The sequence below is a fragment of the Seriola dumerili genome, unplaced genomic scaffold, assembly GCF_002260705.1.
Source record: "Seriola dumerili isolate Sdu_G_001 unplaced genomic scaffold, Sdu_1.0 BDQW01000121.1, whole genome shotgun sequence".
Classification (NCBI taxonomy): domain Eukaryota; kingdom Metazoa; phylum Chordata; class Actinopteri; order Carangiformes; family Carangidae; genus Seriola; species Seriola dumerili.
In genome coordinates, this window is record NW_019174376.1 from 1,852,326 (window position 1) to 1,871,847 (window position 19,522).

The 19,522-nt window shown below is 39.0% G+C and overlaps 2 protein-coding genes across 7 annotated transcripts; both read right to left on the reverse strand.

The window, feature by feature from the left end:
- Window positions 1-703: 703 nt before the first annotated feature.
- pcbp2 (poly(rC) binding protein 2) lies at window positions 704-12,581 on the reverse strand. Of its 4 annotated transcripts, none has more exons than XM_022748227.1 (13): window positions 12,416-12,581; window positions 10,897-11,025; window positions 9,615-9,638; window positions 9,478-9,510; window positions 9,187-9,303; window positions 8,973-9,104; window positions 8,675-8,803; window positions 8,082-8,156; window positions 7,196-7,237; window positions 5,835-5,907; window positions 4,992-5,044; window positions 4,537-4,706; window positions 704-2,028 (listed from the first exon to the last, which is right to left on the reverse strand). In XM_022748227.1, exons 2-13 carry the CDS (start codon window positions 10,963-10,965, stop codon window positions 1,992-1,994), a joined length of 954 nt encoding a protein of 317 aa, XP_022603948.1. In that variant the 5' UTR covers window positions 10,966-11,025; window positions 12,416-12,581; the 3' UTR covers window positions 704-1,991. The 4 variants fall into 4 exon arrangements, with proteins under 4 accessions (XP_022603948.1, XP_022603947.1, XP_022603950.1 ...); XM_022748226.1 differs by having other exon boundaries at window positions 5,835-5,934; XM_022748229.1 differs by lacking the exon at window positions 7,196-7,237.
- Window positions 12,582-13,012: 431 nt separating this feature from the next.
- prr13 (proline rich 13) lies at window positions 13,013-19,084 on the reverse strand. 3 transcript variants are annotated; one of them, XM_022748224.1, is made up of 4 exons: window positions 18,998-19,013; window positions 15,472-15,535; window positions 14,909-15,366; window positions 13,013-13,713 (listed from the first exon to the last, which is right to left on the reverse strand). In XM_022748224.1, the coding sequence occupies exons 2-4, from the start codon at window positions 15,485-15,487 to the stop codon at window positions 13,666-13,668; spliced, it is 522 nt and encodes a 173-aa protein (XP_022603945.1). In that variant the 5' UTR covers window positions 15,488-15,535; window positions 18,998-19,013; the 3' UTR covers window positions 13,013-13,665. The 3 variants fall into 3 exon arrangements, with proteins under 3 accessions (XP_022603945.1, XP_022603944.1, XP_022603943.1); XM_022748223.1 differs by lacking the exon at window positions 18,998-19,013 and adding an exon at window positions 16,005-16,090; XM_022748222.1 differs by lacking the exons at window positions 13,013-13,713; window positions 14,909-15,366; window positions 15,472-15,535 and adding exons at window positions 17,024-17,417; window positions 18,079-18,563; window positions 18,674-18,715 and having other exon boundaries at window positions 18,998-19,084.
- Window positions 19,085-19,522: the final 438 nt, after the last annotated feature.

Genomic DNA, 19,522 nt, shown 5'->3' on the forward strand with positions numbered 1-19,522 from the left:
GGCCTGTGATACCACGATTTGTCCACTTGTAGTTTTTGCCTACTCTCAAGATTGCAGATTACCTTAGATGCTGAAGCTTTACAAGCCCACAGTGTGGTTCATCAGCTAAGAGGAAGATCACTCTGACATTGTCCTCACCGGCAGATGGTCATTTTTCACAATTGTATAAGGGCTCCCTCATGATTGCCAGTATGATAGATCAAACTGTTGCTTTTATGTACTGGTGTCTCTTGACAAGCCTTCTTTATGTACATGTGGTTCAATCTGACTCTACAACAGCACATTACATCCTGTTCCATTAATACATGACTGATCAGGTCAAACTCAATAAGCTAGAAACGGCAGCTTGTTTGTTTGTTTGTTTTTTAAATCTGGTGTTAAGTTTTAAAGTTTAAATTTATAGAGCATTTTAAACTGATTGAGCCCCCAAGGTTTAAAGCTAAAAATCCTCATGCAGGATAAAATGTTGCCAAAAAGCAAAACTACTGCCCTCTAGTGTCTCGACTGTGGAGGTACTTGTGTTTCCTATGATGCCGATTGAAACAACCTGGTATGAACTGAAATGTTTGCTTTTTATACTGCATTATTGTAACTGTACAATAAATATATTTAAGAAACAATTTAAAATAAAATCAAACCTGTAAAAACTCAACTCCTGTGCTCGGTCTACTTTAAACAGCGACAGAAGACTCAGGACAGTCTGTGGTTTGAGCATTTCACATCTTTATTTCTGTATTTTTTTAACAATGTTGTGGCACCCAGGTCTACAGTCTCAAAAACGTGCACAAAAGTTTTCTTTCCTGCAAATAAAAAATAAAATAAATTCTGACTTGAGCAAAGCAAAGAGCAGGAAACTAGTGTTAAATCACAACCCTTTCTTTGTCTAGTTCCAGAGCTTCAATGATTTCAGTTCTCAGCCTCATCACGTTTAATAGACAGATCAGTCAGTGTCCAGGAGTTAATCCCCCTTTGGTAGTTAAAAAAAAATATTTCCTCCATTTAAAACAAATATTCCAACATTTTTTTTTTTTTTTTTTAGTATATATCAGTCTTTACAAAAAAAGCGAGGAGAACCCTCTGCTTCCGATCCCTTGAGCCAAGCCCAAACCCCGAAAAACCCCCCATCCCAGCAAAATATCAACACATGATCTCAGGACCAGGAGAGGGGGAAAACAGGAATGACATGTAGAGGGGAGGAGTGGGGGGGGGGGGAAACTGACATGCGTAATAATACACATTTTAAATTATCCGGATAAATTCAACTGTGAGTGTTAAAACATTTGTCGTCATAACCAAATATAATCAGTGACAGTGCATGTACAGCTACGCATTCTCATCAGTGACACGAGCATAATCCATGTTACAAGCACTTCAATTGAAAAGGTGACAAAGGGGGAGACCGCTGTGTATATTTAAAGCGAGTGAGTGTGGACATGAAGTGGACAGACCGACTTGTGGAACTGGATGAGAAAAAGGCAGGGGGGCGTATATAAACACAGAATAAAACAGTCACTCTATTCTTATTTTTGATACTTTTTGTTTATTTTTCCTTTTTTGTCTTTTCCTTTTTAAAGAAAAAACTGACTGTATAGAACTAAATCTATATGCCTATTCAGAGTTTTCCAACTCTACTCCTCTGTGATGGCAAAGAAAGAAAAAGGGAAGAAGGCGTGGGATCCATCCAAGAAGAAAAAAAAAACAGACAAAAAAAAAAGAAAAAAGAAAAAGAAAAGAAGAAGTCTAATAACAAATCATTAAAACCTCCAACTCGACTCAAAAAGGGAATTAAAAACCTAATTGTTTGCTTCTTTTTACTAAAACCAAAACAAAGAAAATAAATAATGAACTCAGCGGATCAAATCAGTGGCGGTTGACCTTCAAATGAGGAAGAGGCAGTATAATATATAAACTCTTAAGTCGGATAGTTGCATTGACTGCTTTATGGTAGCCGATGATATAAAAGTGAGATTTAGTGCAGATGCAGTGTCTTATCAGTTGGCTGCCAGTCCTGTGGCCTCAGAGGAAAGCCTGGAGAAACAGACAGAGAGACACCCAGAGACCAGGGAGGGAGAGAGAATAAGGCATGCAATCAACAGACAAGATAAATGTCAACCTCATTAACTGTACATTACATTATTATAATAAAACTGTATAAGGAGATCAGATGGATTTACTGAATGGGAAATTTATGCTCTGATATAGAAAAGGATCATTAGGTGTCCAGTCTGGCTGCTCCTATTGTCAATGATCATTTTAATTCGACAGCTGATCAGTCAGATCTCAAAATGATGCTGAATGGTTTGGTAATGGAGCTTTGTTAAAGAAAGAGTTCGACATTTTGGAAAATGCACTTAATTAACACATAAAGACAGGAAACAAGGGGGAACAGCTAGCCTGTCTCTGTGACAAAATCCACCTACCAGCAGCTCTGATGCTCAGGAATCAAAACATTGCATCTACTTTGTTTAATCTGTGCACAAACCAAAGTGTACGAGTGTGACCGAAAAACACTTGAGGTTTAAAGGTTATGAGTTGAACTATTTCTTGATTGGGAAAAGTAAGTTTGTGAGGTTTGTTGTCAGTCCAAGAAGTGACTGCCACAAGAAATAGCCTGACACACATCTCCCTGTAAAACCACAATGTGTCACTTATGGTTTATGTTCAGATTTAAACAAATGCATTATAACATGGCAATTAGTGATCTTAAAAAGGTGGAAGGTGGATTTTGTTAACTTTGGGAAGAACAGGGCTATGGCCGTTTCGACCTGCTTCCAGTCTCTATGCTAAGCTAAGCTAACCAGCTTCTTACTCAAGATACATATTTACTGTTTAGACACGACACTGGTATCGATCTTCTTTAACTCTGCGAAGAAAATGCATTTCCTGAAATGTCAGACTATTCCTTTAAGCTGAAGCTAAACTGGTCGTTTTCATATCAACAACAAGATCGAAAGGATGATTTGGTGCCTTTGATACCTGAGGGCAGATTTTTGTTGGAATTGAAATTACAATAATTTCTTACATAAGCAGAAAAAAAAACTGATACATATACTCTCCATTATGACAGCTAACATGAGTCACTTAAAATTCACTACAAGAAAAACGATTCCCATAAATACAATTTGACATCTTAAAAGAGAGCCGCTACCTGAGCAGAGCTTACACAAAGAGAGAAATGCTTCAGTACATCAGTGAAATAAGTCACCGTCCATGCTAAGTTCAAAGTTATTTAAAAATATAATGCACTCAACATGTCATTTCTTTAGGAGACAGGCCAGATCAAGCTACAGATATCTATTTTATAAATATGGCAGCAACCATCCTTCTGGCTTTATATCACTTGTTTGTGTGCATTTGTTTTCTGTAGTAAGCATGGCATGGCACAGCCAGATACAAAAGCAAGTGCAGGTACAGACAACAAAGAGCATTGTCAGTACTTTAGTAGTAGATGACTTATGTTTCCTTCGTTAGTAAGGGGAGAGCCTTCGCCTTTTAGACTTGGAGCCGAGCTCTGGGGCGATTTTGGGCTCAGTGGGGATTGGGTGTGCAGGGTTACTGGCCCCGCTGACAACATGGAGGGCCAGGAGAGGGAGGGGCTTGAGACTGAGGAGACTCGACACACAGGCAGGAGAGCTGGGGAGCAGGGAATCAGTGGAGGAGGAAGAGGAGGAAGAGGAGGAGGGAGGAGGCGGCCCTGGAGCCAACAAGGACAGAGGGATGGAGGCTGAGGGGGGCACCACACAGGAGGAAGAGGAGGAGGAGGAAGAGAAGGAGGAGGTAGCAGCAGAGGAGGTGGTGCTAGTAGTAGTAGTAGTGGTAGTAGTAGTAGTAGAGGTGGAGGGAGGGCACAGGCTGGTCTGTTCAGGGTTCAAGGAGGAGGAGGAGGGAGGAGGTTTAGAGGACTCTACACTGTAGAAAGAGAGACAAGGAGAGAGGGACAACACAGTCGGGATGGGTCACAGGGCAGGCTGGTGAGCAATGGGTGGGAGGGGGGAGTTAGGGATGGGAAGAGTGGTGGGGTGTGGGGGAATCACTCAGGGATGTGACCAAAACACAGGACAAAAAGCTTCATTAGAAATAAATGCCAGTTACAAAGAAAACCCAACAGGGGAAAAAACAATCACATCTCATGTGATGGATCAATGTGAAGCCAAGTAAAAGGTAGAAAAAGGAAATAAACAAGTGTAGACTTCAAATATCCAAACCAGAAATGTTGTTGTATTGCACACATAAGCAGGTTAATTAGTTATGTATGAGCACATGATAACAGGCACATAAGCCGTGGTACTTCTTTTAAGGATTAGGAGAAGCAAATGTGACAGCCCAGAACAACAGTGTGGGACAGAAAACTAAAAGATCAAAGAAAGAAAAGAAAAAAAATCTAGTAGACTCATGTAACCTCAGTTTTTTGGTTTTTTTTTTTTACTTTAAGTTTATATTTAACTTTATGCAACAACTAATGCAACATTTTTGATTTATTAAAACCTGTGACTGGATGAATCACCTGTTAACATATTACATAACTGATTATCTCACCTGGCGTTGATGAGGTACTCTGCCAGACTGATGCTGGCAGGCGAGCCTGTGATGGTGACCTGGCGGTCAGTCGATCCGTCCACTGGATTCGCAATCTTGATCTGGGCGCCCGACATTTGCCTGATCTCATTGATCTTGGCTCCCTGGCGGCCGATGATGCACCCAATAAGCTACAGTGGAGAGGAGTTGGAAAGTTAATCATCAGGAAAGAGCTTAACAGACCCTGAGCTACATAATGAACACGAGCCTCAGGTAACGTTAACCTGGAATTCACTCGAATAAAGAATTTTGTGTGTTTTTTTTTTTTGCTTTACTGTGATTTTAATCCAAGTCGCACAGCATTATCATTGACATTAAGAAGTTTCTTTTTTTTTTTTTTTAATGAAGTGAGTGGATAAGACAACACGCCTAAACTTTAACTGTTTAACAGTGATAAAATGTATTTCTGCACTTACATCATTTGGAATGGTCATCTCATGGGAACTGGTTTGAGCAGAAGCATCTATTCCTGAAAAATAAACAAACAAGAACCCTAATAATGTGGATCCACACTACATCAACAAACCAACAGTCTGATTGCCTACTAAATGGCTGTGCTGATTGGTCAAATTATATAACGTGTCTCTATAGGATCTCTTTCATGCGTGAAGTATTTGAAAAACAATTAAACATGAGCTAGCAGCATGGTGGATGAGAAGCTGGTGCCAAAAAAGGACTCGACATCAGCAGTGTGGCAGTAGTTCGGCCATTCAGATATTTCTCAAAGCAAAGTTGTCTGTAAACTTTGTCGGGCAACTGACTTCTGGAGGTAAAGCGACAAATGCATTCAACCACCTTAAAAAGGAAAGATCCAAAGTAACATGCCAAGAGTGTTTCCCTCAGGTTGGGAAAATCCCACTTATCTGTGTCTCACGAGGTCACAAAACATAAAAGCAACAAAGGATGGACAGAGGTGACTGATGCAGTCACATTGTATCTAGCTAAGGATACAGTGCCGTTCAAAGCTGTGGACAACGTGGGATTTAAGACACGTTAGATGCACTGTATGATCTGCCAGTGTTTTAAGTGGTGCAAATGGACAAGTCTAGAGGTGGGTTTGGGTCTGGATATTCCTGACAGTACCTTTTGAAATTGGGAAGATGAAAAAAAAATTAAATAATATGTTCTATAGAGTGTTTGAGGAAGCAAAACAACCAATCAGATTTTTGTGCTGGTGCCTAAAAAAAAAAAGACTTTTGAGGCAAACAAGTTAATAAAACGTTGCATCGACAGGCAGTGGGTCATGTCATGCTGCGTACCAGTGAATCCCTGGTTGCTTGGTGCGATGGGGAAGGGGCTCTGCTGCATAGCCAGCTGGTGAAGCTTGGTGAGCTGTGGAGAGATAGCAGCAGAGGAAGACTGTGAGAGTGAGAGGCAGGGAGAGAAGTGGAGAAAATGGAAAACACAGGAAGAGGGAAGAACAGAACAAAAAAAAAATCACAGTCAGTACAGACAGCCACACAGAGGACCTTCAAAAGACAAAAAAAGATTTCACACACATCGGTTAATATGGTAGTGTGTAGAAAGATCTCTTATGCTTTCAAATAGCTCTACATGGATCACTGGTGTCTGACAATCAGTGTGTTTTAGGACTTGTCTATGTAGGGTACCCCATAGGTTTTCCTCCAAAGTGCAGGCTGCTTCTCTTGGTAATGCTTTCTCGCAGTCTTCAGGGTCAGGGGAAAGTCACAATACACAAGGGAGGGAGCTCTCAATATGCAGAGGATTTCCTAACCAACACCAATACAGGACCCAAACATGAACTAAGACAGTTTCAACTTAGCTTGACACTATACCAGTTATCACCATTATGGTTGGAAGGGAAGATTTAAGGAAGAGATGAGGTCTCGGCGTCTCTTTTATACACAGATTTTAGTTTCACTAAACAAAAACTGCTTTAAGCAATGACAAACTAATTACATAAAAGTAATGCCACTGCTTAAGGACCTTCAAAAAAACATGTCTGAATTGGATACATTTTACCAATTAATATCTTATTTCTGACTGGCACTTCCTTGCTCTGTTGCTAATTTTCAATGGCAGGTAAGACTAATAATATCTGGTCTAACACAACCAAAACTCCTGAAGGGACATCTAAAGCTCAATAAAAAAATAAAGAGAGAGAAAAAGATCAATTGAGTAAAGAGACAAGTGGGCGGAGCACAAAATAATAATGACGGGTTAATAAAGACGGGGAAATAAAAACATGTTTTAATTGAGACAGACTACGATGAACGAAACATGTAAAACAAGACAGAACAAAAAGGAAAAACAGAAAAGAGTGAGCAGCAGGAACAGATTATTATTCATGGAACAGTGGAGAATCTGGACAAACACAAACAACAAATGTCAGCTTCATTAACAACTGACTGCCAGTCAACTGTGGAGCTATACAAACATGAAGTACTAACAGTGCTGCTCTCTAAATGGTTACAAAATCTGATAATGGTAGATCAAAGGGAGGCACAATAAAATAAAATTAGGGGGCAAGTGCATCTACAGTTACAGGCTGTAAAATGAGGTGTGGGCGGGTGGGCGGTTGAACATTTTGGAAGAGGACAGTTGCAATTATGGGTGGGAGTGGTGGTGGGGGGCATGTAAAAATATCTACTGCACTTACATCTGGCTGTGGAATCGCGTGCTGTCCTTGTACGGCATATGCCTGAAACAAATGAAAACAAAGCTTTCATAGGCCTCACATCTGATTTTGTCGGACACGTTACTGCTCCAGCTACATCCTCCTAATATATAAATATCTCTAAGACTCCAATTCACCAAAGCTTTTCTAAATTCAAAAAATATATATCATTTAAAGAGTATCAACAGGTATGTCTTGTCCAAAGTCTCCACATTTCTGGGAAAAGAGAAATCTTTAGAGACATTGCAGTAGAATTAAGGAAAACCAGGAGGAGAGATTTTTTTTCAAAAGAATAAAAAAAAAGAAAAAAGAAAAAAAAAAAAAGTATTTAGTAGGATAAAAGACCTTGTAATATTAGGCCAACAAGCACCAGAAAGCGTGTGGTTCAGACCAACAATAGCAGGAAATAGGCCGTCTCACTTTTGAAACCAAATGTTCAAAACAATAGAACACACTCTGAGCAATCAAACTAATAAAAGGCCCTGTAACAAACTGCCTCAAGGGCAAATGTTGAATAATCAGACTAATAAAGTTGCTGATACACTTTTCAAACCATTAGCACAAGCAGCTCTGGTTGCAACTGTTCTCTACACTTAAATACCTTCAACAGCTACTCTTAATTGATTGTTATGCACTCAACCAATCGTGTACAGGTATCATAACTGTCATTCGAGATGTTTATCTTACTTTGAGTTAAGTATATTCTTTTCATCACACATCAAGATTTCCGGGTATATGATATTCTGTAGAAATATGCATCCCACCCTCATCGAAGCCCAAATGACAGACGAATGCAGCAAAAAATACTCCCCAAAACATCATGAATAAATAGGTGCGATCCCGATTCCCTCTGAAGTGTCATATATACCTGTCCGCCTGCAAAGATGACGGGCGATCCTGAAGGCTTGGGTCGGTAGGGGATAGTGACCCCCTTAGGGGGAGACTGTACAGGAGACAAAGGATGCATCACTACATTACTACCCATGTCATCAAACAGTACAGCAGTTTGCTAGAAGAAATCTAAATCACATTATACATACTGGCATAAGTAATAATACAGATACAGTATGAAGTATAGCAACATTGAAGTGTTAAAATTTTCAATAGGTCCATGCTAGGGATGTCTGGATTTAGTTTTGCCTCATCCTTTGAGCATCTGTCTCAATCTGAAGTTTATATTAAATAAGACAGGTGCTTGTGCACAATTAGCCTAACATTCTTGGAAGAAAATAAGTGAAGCAATTACAGAATATTTAAGTTTTCTTCAACAGTTACCTGTAATATTCTGTGGAGAATCATATTATATTTCATATAGTGCCCTGCAGTGTTTCTTTAAGACATCCCTGGTCTAAGCCCAAACACAACAGCCAAAAGGCCAGAAATCACAGTATTTCACATCATTAATTTACAAGTCAACAGCTGCCAATTCATTGGCTTTATTGCTTTCATGAATGCACTGACCTCAAGCATGACCACACAGATCTGCTTCACACACTCAATTATCGACTGGGGAGTGCCTGCGATGGTGATGGCACGCTCCGTGGAGTTGGGGAGCATGTCTCCAGCCACCTGTACCTGAGCACCGGTTGACTGACGCACACAGATGGAGGGAAACGAGAAAAGAATGTAAGACCCGTTGTGTATAATCAGTGTTTGATGCACTAAATTCCACAGGTAGAATGAAATGGTCAGATGACGCTGAGGGGATTGGAGCTCTCGTGTTTTAGGTTTTGCATCAGATGCTCTCATCTCTGCATACCTCCCGAATTTCCTTGATTTTGCAGCCACCTTTCCCGATGAGGGAGCCACACTGACTGGCAGGCACCACAATGCGTAGGGTCACTGGGGGCTTGCTGGTAGCTGTGCTGTTTGTCATTGAGCTGCTTATGTCCTGGCAAAACAATGTGAAGTCGAAGGTTAATCGGGCTGGTAACTGCTGACCTGTGAATCCATTAGCCAGTATCGTGACCTACCTCTTCCAGCTTTTCAATGATCATGGAGAATGCTTTAAAGATGGCGGTGGTTGGACCTGCCAATGTAATGATCCTCTCAGGACAATTGCCCTCAGAGATGTTGATGCGAGCCCCACTCTACGGACAAAAAGAAAAGCAAAGAATTGAAAAAAAGACATTTGGAAGATTAGTAAAAAAATTTAAAAAACCTGTGTAAATCTGCCAACTGTGTCCTCTTGGTAAATATAACATTACAGCACATATTGTACTGGGCCATAACTACAGTAAAGAAATAGAAAGAAAAGACCTTACCTCTTCTCTCATCTTCTTCACAGATTCACCTTTCTATTAGCGGAGGATCACAAAGTCAGATTCATCATCACTTTAAAAATACACATCTTCAAATAATGATAAAAATTCAAAATCAGTCATATCGAGCAGCCGCTTACCTTTCCGATAATACTTCCAACTTCCTAATAAATAGGAAAAGAGATAAAGTCCTGTTAGGGCAAATAATCATCTTTTCACACCTTTCACTTTTTAATACCACAGATTAGGACACATTCAACCTCTCTCGCTATGGCTTTCTTAGTTTATCTGGCAATGAAGAACCTTCAATGAATAAATCCATATAGCTTCCCAAAACTTGGACAAGAATAAAAGTGTCACTGGAAGTGCACATCCTTCAGAAATTACTCAATGCTTATGGGCACGAGATCTAATCCATAATAATAATAATTCAGGATGCTTCCACTGATCAGCTTCTGATCAAAACAGGACAACAAATGTAGCTTAGTCTTTTACATTTAGGAAAATGCTCAAACAGCCTAATACATCATGAATTCCAAAGAACTACACCACAGGCAGATTTTGTTTCTGTCTAATCCCACACAGACTTTAAAATGGCACAGTTGACCACAGTGAGACCCAGGATGCAGTCAAGCACACAGTATCTGTAGGCTGCTAATGCACAGCCAGAGCAGCTGGGGCCTGTTTTAGGATGCTACAAGCTAGCAGAGCTATTGGAGGATAACTTTTTGGATGTATCATAGTTTGATTTGAAAGCCTTATAAGCTGACGTGTCAGAGTTAGATTTTGAGCAGCTGCAGCTTGCCACATGGCATCTCAGCATTTGAAACCCCTATAACAACAGGTCACTGTGAAACTCTGCAACAAGTGTGTGGCTATGGCACTATTGTAAAAGCCACGTGGATTAGTGACTACTGTAAATGCAATGTCAGGCAGGTCATGTTTGCAGATTTTACCAAGTGTTTGATAGAGATGTAGAAATGGCTGTTTGTAAAATTATTTGATCTTTGAAGCTGCTGTGTGATTATTTAAAGAGGAATGCAGGGGGAGGAGATATCTCTAACATTTTTTAGTTTAGAGGACATAACTGCTGACTTCAAAGGGTGACAAGAAAGTATTTCTGAAATAATTAAACAATAGCAAAGAGGAATATATTAATATTTTAGTACAGTGAGTCCAACTTGATAGGTAACAGATTCAGACATGTGGCAAACATCATCTCTTATGTGCAAGTCCCCGTTGTAACACATCAAAACACCATTCTGCTTTGCTTTGAGATACAGGATCCCATCACCATGCCAATACCCTTACTCTTCACATCAAAGTCCCTGCCCTTTACCATCCCCAAAGGACTTCATTTCCATAAATATAACGTCATAGGCTATTAGAGTGCCAACACAAGCAGCTGATGGGTGACCTCACCTTGCCATGCATGAGCAGCCTAATGGTAAGGGTGACATTGAGCCCTCCTTCAATCACACCGGAGTCCATAACTGCAACTGCAACCTAGCCGTCCGTATAGAACTGGGGTCTTTGGTCACCGAGATGGATCTAAAGGGACACACAGACAAGAAATTATATACCAAGGTTGATTATGTGACGAGACTGAATTGGGTAAAGAAAAAACACACAACGTGAATGCAGATTAGGGGTAACAAATGTAAGACAGGTGGTACGCTTTTATCCCATGTATGAAAGTGGTCTGTTAACACTGACTTATACATCATAAAAAAAGGTGGTTAACAATTAAGGTCTCTGTTGTATAAACGTACAACAACATTCATATCCATGGTGAGCTAATAATACATCCTAGGACTGACTTATATATTATTCATTTTCTGACCTATTGTGTTTTCATGATTCTTGAGAGTACAGATACAATGTTGGTTAAAAGTCACAGATTTAAAGGTCATCATGACACAGTATTTGAAGGCTCCTATCTTACTAATTTTATGACAAACTAAAACATTCAGTTCAGTCACAATAGACCATGTCACATCCTTTGGCTGAATGTGCAAAGTTGGATGACAAATTAAAAAATATATGATGCTATACATGTTGGTTTTCAATAAGACAGATTTCCCCTTCGGAAATAAATATGAACCTTTCCATAAAGTATATGATAAATCTGTGCCACAGCCTATGCTAACGATAATGCCAATGAAAGCTGATGCGTACTACGATGTATCAGAAAATAAATAGCTAAGTGCTCACTTTCACTGTCCCAACTACATGCTGCTGGTTGGGCGCATTTTATTTTCAAACATCTAAATGATGCTCTGACCCAAGTTATACGACTCCAAACAAGTAAATTAGCGCTGAATCCATCTCAATGCTAACTGGAAAACATATGGGTCGTGTGCTAACGATGCCTTCATCATTAGCTATGAATCAAGTTTATCAACAAACATGCGGACGATGTATCCCCCATAAGCACAGTTAGAGCTATATTTCGTAACATTCACTCACAAGTATGTTCGGTATGAAAAGCAAATATATTAACTGCTGACTACGCTTATGTTTTTAAGTTTAAAGTAAGTCCATTTAACTATTAATGCTTGTTCTAAGTCAGTTAGCCGATTAGCATTTTGGTTGCTCACCGTGTTGGGAAAATGAATGGAGCATGCGTGCGCTACTTAGCAATGCTAGCTACTTCGCTAAATTGCTCAACGTTATTAATAGCTGTCGAAATAACGGCACCTTTCATGGCATGGTAATAACGTCCTCTTTTGATCTAGTACAAGTACTAAACGGGAGACAGCATTTTTTAAAGGCGACATTAAAATCAAACTTCCCCGTGGTGAGACTGCGTGCTCATCGCCGTGCGGCCTGTTAGCACGCTGCTGGACGAGCAGCCGCTAGCTGCTGGGCGCGATTTCTTTCCGCTACTTCTGATCATAACAACAAATATAAAAACAGCGAACATCAAAATAAAACTCACCTGACTCCTGCGCTGGTAGTGACCGGGGGGAGGGTTGGGGTTGTAAGGGTAGAGGGGAGAGGTTCGGGAGGGTAGAAACCCGGGGGAGAGTTTAGAGAGGACTCGGGGAAGAGGGAAGAGTGATGTGAGATCGAGCTCCACTCCTTTACACAAAGACAACAAAATCATCACCTCTGAACTTTCCCCTTTCACCCAACCCAAACCCCCATCCGAGTATGACCCGAGGACGCCCCAAAATCACGTCCCTAATAAAAAAGTTATAGCAGCACATTCGAGCGACATTATGCTACAATATGGCAGGTTAAATGCAAGAATGTCATTAAAAAAAACAAGTTATTGCGTATAATAGAAACATTATTGCATTGTTTTTAAAACAGCAAGGAGCTGCTGTCTAAAGTAACCGATGACCGACATGTTTTACACGTATTTAAGCATTATTTATCAAATAGACGTATGCTTCATAAGTGTGTCTGATATGTTCATATTTACAAACTTCAATAAAATACTAATTTATAGGGCCACTAGTGGGCGCAAAGTGTATTGCAACTGTTTATAACTTCAATTATTTATTATCCTGGGAACACAAACATCTTAGACTTCTCATTTACACGTATTTATTAAGCAGGATTAATTGAAGGTCCTTTATATGTAATTACAATTAGTGCAGATACAAAGCAGTGAAGATTGGTGTTTTTCTGCAGTCATGTACAGTGATAAACATAAAATTAAAAAAGAAAAAAAAATCAGTAGGCCTAAATGAAGACATTCATCAGTATCATCTCCACCTCTAAGTTAATCTTTCTGAGAAAGAAAAAACATATTTACATTTTTTTTGGTTTTACTAAATCACAATGTTAGATTTTCTCTAAAATCCGAAGATTAATCTGTCTATTAAGAAAGTTGTGTGCAGATTGCTGTATTCCCTCTTCAGAATATTTCAATATGTTTGCACACTAGTGTATGTATTTTTACTATTAAACAGAAAACATAAATACAGAAAGTTTGACATGAACACCATAAAAATCATGAAATGTTAGAGTGCCAATAAAGATTAATGCTGTGTGGATGCTCACATCCTATGCATACATTTTTAGTGTTGTAGCATATAATAGATATGATAAAATACTATATTTTCCATAAATCCTGTTAAAAGTGAAAACAATTGTGTTTGAGTGTTTATGATTTATACTGAGGCTGCTCTTTTGTGAAGCAGCATTTCTGAGAAAGCCGTGTCTTTCGAACTGGTGGTCTCAGTCTGAGTCACTGCTACTGCTGCTGCTACTGCTGCTGCTGGAGGACTGTGGAGAAAAAGAGAAAAAAATTATATGTGTTTAATTTCATTTAAGCTGCATTATACAAATGCAAACTTTGCAATACAATCGTTATGATCTAGGTGAAAGGTTGGGAATAACCACCCATTATTCATTAAGTAGACAGGGTTATATGAGTCATGCAATGGTCAAGTGGAAGGAATGTTATTATCATCTATTTTCAAGGCTCGGTGGCTACAAATCTGTCGTAAGTGATTGTAATGGATCATAGATTTTCAGTTTCATCTCGCCGACAATCTTCCCAGAAGATCAAAAAGAGGTGTTTAAGATGAAGGTTTTAATCTGTAAATTCTCAGCCCAGTTTTTTTTTTTTTTTTTTTACCTGTATTATTCTCATTATTCTATGGTTATAAAATGGGAAAATAGAATTGAGATGTATATATGTGCTTGCATAGGGTTTTGCCATACAAACCCAGTTGCTTTGTCATGTATAAATTCCCAGATGTCTTTAGAGGTCACTATATCAAAACTGTTTTGTAGCAGTGCATATCACTGCTAATGTGAGGTTTTTACCTGGTGAATTAGTCAATGCTTGCTGAGTTTGACATGATAAATCTCCTGAGTAATTATGAATAATTTAATGTAATGAAAAATTGATTAGATTTTCTGCCTGACAGAAAAGTACATTTTAACAAATCAATTAGCCATTTAATGTTTTTTTCACAATTTTCTTACTATTTGGCTGGATAATCAATGTTTAAATTAATCTTGCAGTTGCAGTGTCATATACAACACACAAGGTATGGAGAAGGAATTACTTCTATTACATTACTATCTCTCAGTTTTGTTATACTTTGTTGTTATATCAGGTTTATATCAGGTTTCATAATAAATTCTAATGAGTATTAATCTTAATTACAATAATACATAATAACAATACTAATATAACCCTTTTCCAGTAGAATGGAAATCATGTTAATTCCCAACAGTACTGCGTTTCACTGGCTGTGCTGCACTTTGCACTAGTAAAATCATTAGTGCAATCATATTGTTCGGTGACAGGTTGTGTTTGCAGACTGAAATGACATGGGAGACCTGGGGATCACGGGCGTTGGCAGGTTCAAGTTACATCTTTTTATCTAGTTTTAGCATTAATGTTTCACCTGAAGGAGGGGCCATTATCAACAACTCTTTCACGGTTTACCTTTATACCCAGTCTCACCTTGCCGTGTTTGTGGTGCCCATGCTTGTGGCTCTTATGTCCTTTCTTCATCTTCTTCTTCATCTTTTTGTGGGCTTTGTGTCCAACCATCCCCATTCCCGCTCCTGCCAATCCTCCGGCTAACGCTCCAGCCATTGGATTCATCCCTCCATGATGACCTTTATGGTGACCCCCTTTTGGAGAGTGTGGGTATGGTCCTGGGTGAACACCTCCAGGAGGGACCACTGGATATCCACCTGGAGCCATAGGGTAAGGATGAGGTCCTGGAGCTCCATAAGGCATCACCCCAGGAGGTGCATTTGGTACCATAGCTGGGTTCATACCAGCTGGGTACTGGCCAGATGGGTAAGCTGGATTTGGAGGCTGGGGGAAGACTCCTGAAGCAGGTGCAGTAGGATATGCAGGGTTGTAACCAGGAGGGTAGGCAGGGTTTGGTGGTCCCACTGGAGGGGGAGGTCCTGATACACATAAAAGTAGATGCACACCTTATACTTAAGAACACTTGTATTATAAAACAGGTATAAACAAGTCATGAAACATGCTGGTTATGTGTGATATCCCACCTTGATTTGGCCACATGTTTTTTGACCTGGCAGGTCAAACACTTCAGGGAGAAACCTGCAGAAACTGAAAAATGAAATGCAGTGAATATTTAGTAACATTGCATTACATGTATAAAAAAAAAAAAAAAAAAAAACAGTTTGTCAACAGTCCTGTGGTTGATCATGTGAGATGATACCTTGAGTATTTGTCACTACATCTAGTTGTTATACAGTGTGTATCTGCTGCATGCTGCATAAACCAAGTATTGTAGGTTATGCGCTTACTTTGTTATAAAACTTTATTACAACTAACAAAACACTTGAATCACAAAATCACAGGTCATAACATCATGTCTAAATGATGGTCTAATCCCTCAATAACCACCTGTAATATCGCAACATTTTCTCCATTTAACTCTGTGTTGCAGGTATGATATGACAGAAATCACAAAAAACAGATGTAACTCATCTGAATGTTGTAGTTTCAGCTTTTTTTGTTCCATACACGCCACGTGTAATCACTGTTTGACAATGGTTAGATTTCAAAGGCTTACCTTGGAAACTTGCCTCGGGTCTGTGTAAGTTTCTCAAGAATTCAGACTAAGCTTCGTCTGTGTTTTTCTTCCGCATTGAACTGAACAGAAGCAGCAAAAAAAAAAAAAAAGCATCAGGAAGCCACGCCCGTTGTTACGCACATTACGCAATGACGAAATTCCTGTAGTCTTTGAATGAGAAGCTGATCTACTAGTTTCTATGGTACAAAACACAATGATAATAGCATGACAGGCAGGGGGCACACGCACGCACGCACGCGCGCACGCACGCACGCACGCACACACACACACAGAATACTGTCAAAATCAATTGACAGCTCATTATCAATTGTCAAAATGAACAATATAAAACTAAACTAGTAAAACTAAATATAATATATGAAACTAAACTGGTTCACAACATCGTCAAAAATGAACTATGTTCCTATTACGTATATTATATGACATGGATGTAAACTGCAAGGAGAGGTTATAATTCAAGTTTTTAATATAAGTACCAATACAGACATTTAGACATTACATGATGGCAAGTAAGTTTAGTAAAGGCCTTTTTGACACACAGTTTGACTTATCATAGTAGGAGAAGTATAGGTGTAACTAATAACATTAACAACTGACTGTTCTTTTTACGTGTCTAAGTGAACCATGACAGAGTGACAGTGAGCTAGCATGGACAATACCAGGACCCTGACACTGGGGCAGCTAAATGGAATTTAGCCTCATTAATTTTATTATTCACACCTGTGCTTTTCTTAAGTGCACGCTAGCTTACTGGTGTGGCTTACTACAGAACTTAGATATCACAGAGCCCTAATTAACAGTATTAGCTCCACATGTGATTTTTCTGCTTGGACAGGCCAATTTTTCTGCAGTGAAATTAGAAGAAAAACAAAATAAGTGGGCCTAAATAAAGACACTCAATAAATGTATCATATCCACCTCTAGATTCAATTGTAATATTTAAACTTATTTACATTTTTCTACTTTTAATAAATCACAATGTTAGATTTTTTTAAAAAAATCCAAGGATTAATCTGTCTATTAAGAAAGTTGTGGGCACATTGCTTAATTCCCTCTTCAGAATTTTTCAATGTTTGCACACTAGTGTATGCATTTTTACTGTTTAACAGAAATCATAACATAAAGTTTGATCTAAAACACCACAAAAATAAATAAGTAAGAAATTTTAAGTACATTCAAGTGTTAAAGACAGCCCATATGATATATGATCAAATACTGTATTTTTACATAAATCCTGTTAAAAAAGACACATGTTTCTGATTTATATTAAGGCTGCTCTCTTGTGAAGCAGTATTTGTGTGAAAGCCATGTCTTGAACAGTTGGTTTCAGTCTGAGTCACTGCTACTGCTGCTGCTGCTGCTGCTGCTGCTGCTGCTGCTGCTGCTGGAGTACTGTGGAGAAAAAGAGAAAAATTACATTTTTAATTTCATTTGGACGGCTTTGTAATTGAACCTATTTTTCTAAATCCCACCCTTCTGTTAGTTTCATCTATAAAAAACTAAACCACTGCTGTATGTTAAACTCCTGAAAGCACCAGCCTTAACTGAACCTGTAAAAAACCAACATGCAAGCTTTATCTTAGATAATCAAATGCAGAGTGAAAGAGATGTTTCGAAAGAAGATTAACTGGACTAACTGGAATTAGCTGCAGGGTTATATTAAACACACAAGGTGTAGAGAAGGAATAGCATTACTATCCCTCAGTTATGTTTATAATGTATTGTTTTGTCTGTGCTCACACAAGCAAGTATCATGTTTTATAATATAAACTAGTGACTGTTCATCTTAATGATGATAAGATCAAATAATGATCATATATATACCCATATAGTAGAATGGAAATCATTTTAAATCCCAACAGTACTGTGTTTCAATGCCTGTGTCGCACTTTGTGCTTGTTGATTCATGACTGCAATTATGTGTTAAGTGGTGAAATGAAGTTGGAGGTCAGGGTTTTTTTTTTTTTTTAGCTAGTATTGGCATTAATGTTCCACCTACAGGAGGGGCCATTTCAAACTACTCTTACAGTTTACCTTTAAAACCCAATCTCACCTTGCCATGTTTGTAGTACCCATTGTGCCACTTATGTGCTTTCTTCTTCTTCTTCTTCATCTTTTTGTGGGCTTTGTGTCCAACCGTCCCCATAACCATTGCTGTCAATCCTCCGGCTAACGGCCCAGACATGGGATTCATCCCTACATGATGATGATATTTGTAGTGGCCATGATAGTGACCCCATTTTGGAGCGTGTGGGTATGGTTTTGGGTGAAAGCCTACAGGAGGGATCATTGGATATCCACCTGGAGCCATAGGGTAACGATGAGGTCCTGGAGCTCCATAACGCATCACTCCAGGAGGTGCATTCGGTACCATAGCTGGGCTCATACCAGCTGCGTAATAGCCAGGTGGGTACTGGCCAGGTGGGTACGCTGGATTTGGAGGCTGAGGGAAGACTCCTGGAGGAGGTACAGCAGGATATGCAGGGTTGTAACCAGGAGGGTAGGCAGGGTTTGGTGGTCCCACTGGAGGGGGAGGTCCTGATACGCATAAAAGCACATACACACCATATTTTTTAGAACACTTGTATTATAATACTGGTATAAAAAAAGTAATTAAATATTATAATTATATGTGTGTTATATCCCACCTTGATTTGGCCACATGACCTGACAGGTCAAACCTGGTGAAACTGTGAGAAATTAAATGCAATGAATATTTAGTAAAAACAATGTTCAACCAAAATATAGTTTCCAATATTACAATCCTATAAAACTGATTTCTGCAGTCAATTAACACTGATTAATTCTGTCAGTTGTTTATGACACTTAAACGATAGTGAAAAATGAACATAATTTCCCAAAGCCCAAGAATTAACAGAGTGTTCACAAATAAAATCTGAAAAAAATAGGTCTAATTAACTGTTCCATACACATAATCACTGTTTATCAATGGTTAGATCTCACAGGCTTACCTTGGAAACTTGCCTCAGGTTCTGGAGAAGTTTGTCAAGAAATCAGACTAAGCACTCTCTGTGTTTGTCTTCCACACTGAACTGAACACCAGCAGCAATGAAGGCATCAGGAAGTCACGCCCGTTGTTAAAGGCTACGCACATTATTTACGTAATGGAGAAATTCCTGTAGGCTTTGAATCAGAAGCCGATCTACAAGTTTCTATGGTACAAAACACAATGGTAATAGAATGACACGCAGAGGACACACACACAAAACCACACACATACAGCTGGCTTGAAATGATTGTTAACACCTGTGAATCATATACTCCAATGTCACACATACATCCATTACATGGATCAACAGTTTTGTAAACAGCTGGTCTCACAACACAGAGCTTTTCTATTGTTTTAATTATTCCATCTTTACAAAAACAACAAAGATGTTGATCAGAAAAACTAAATACTTTATTTAGGCTCAACAGTTTTTATACAAATACCAACACAGACATTTAGACATTTCATGATAGAAAAAGCACTGCTG

What these genes read in the sequence shown, in the direction of transcription:
- pcbp2 (XM_022748226.1), bottom strand. Translation starts at nt 10,965, where the DNA reads ATGGACTCCGGTGTGATTGAAGGAGGGCTCAATGTCACCCTTACCATT. An exon ending in TTGGAAGTATTATCGGAAAG is followed by an intron (nt 9,511 to 9,614) that starts GTAAGCGGCTGC and finishes CTCCGCTAATAG; the next exon opens with AAAGGTGAATCTGTGAAGAA. An exon ending in TCATTGAAAAGCTGGAAGAG is followed by an intron (nt 9,105 to 9,186) that starts GTAGGTCACGAT and finishes TTGTTTTGCCAG; the next exon opens with GACATAAGCAGCTCAATGAC.
- prr13 (XM_022748222.1), bottom strand. An exon ending in GGTACTACAAACATGGCAAG is followed by an intron (nt 17,418 to 18,078) that starts GTGAGATTGGGT and finishes TTTTCTCCACAG; the next exon opens with TACTCCAGCAGCAGCAGCAG.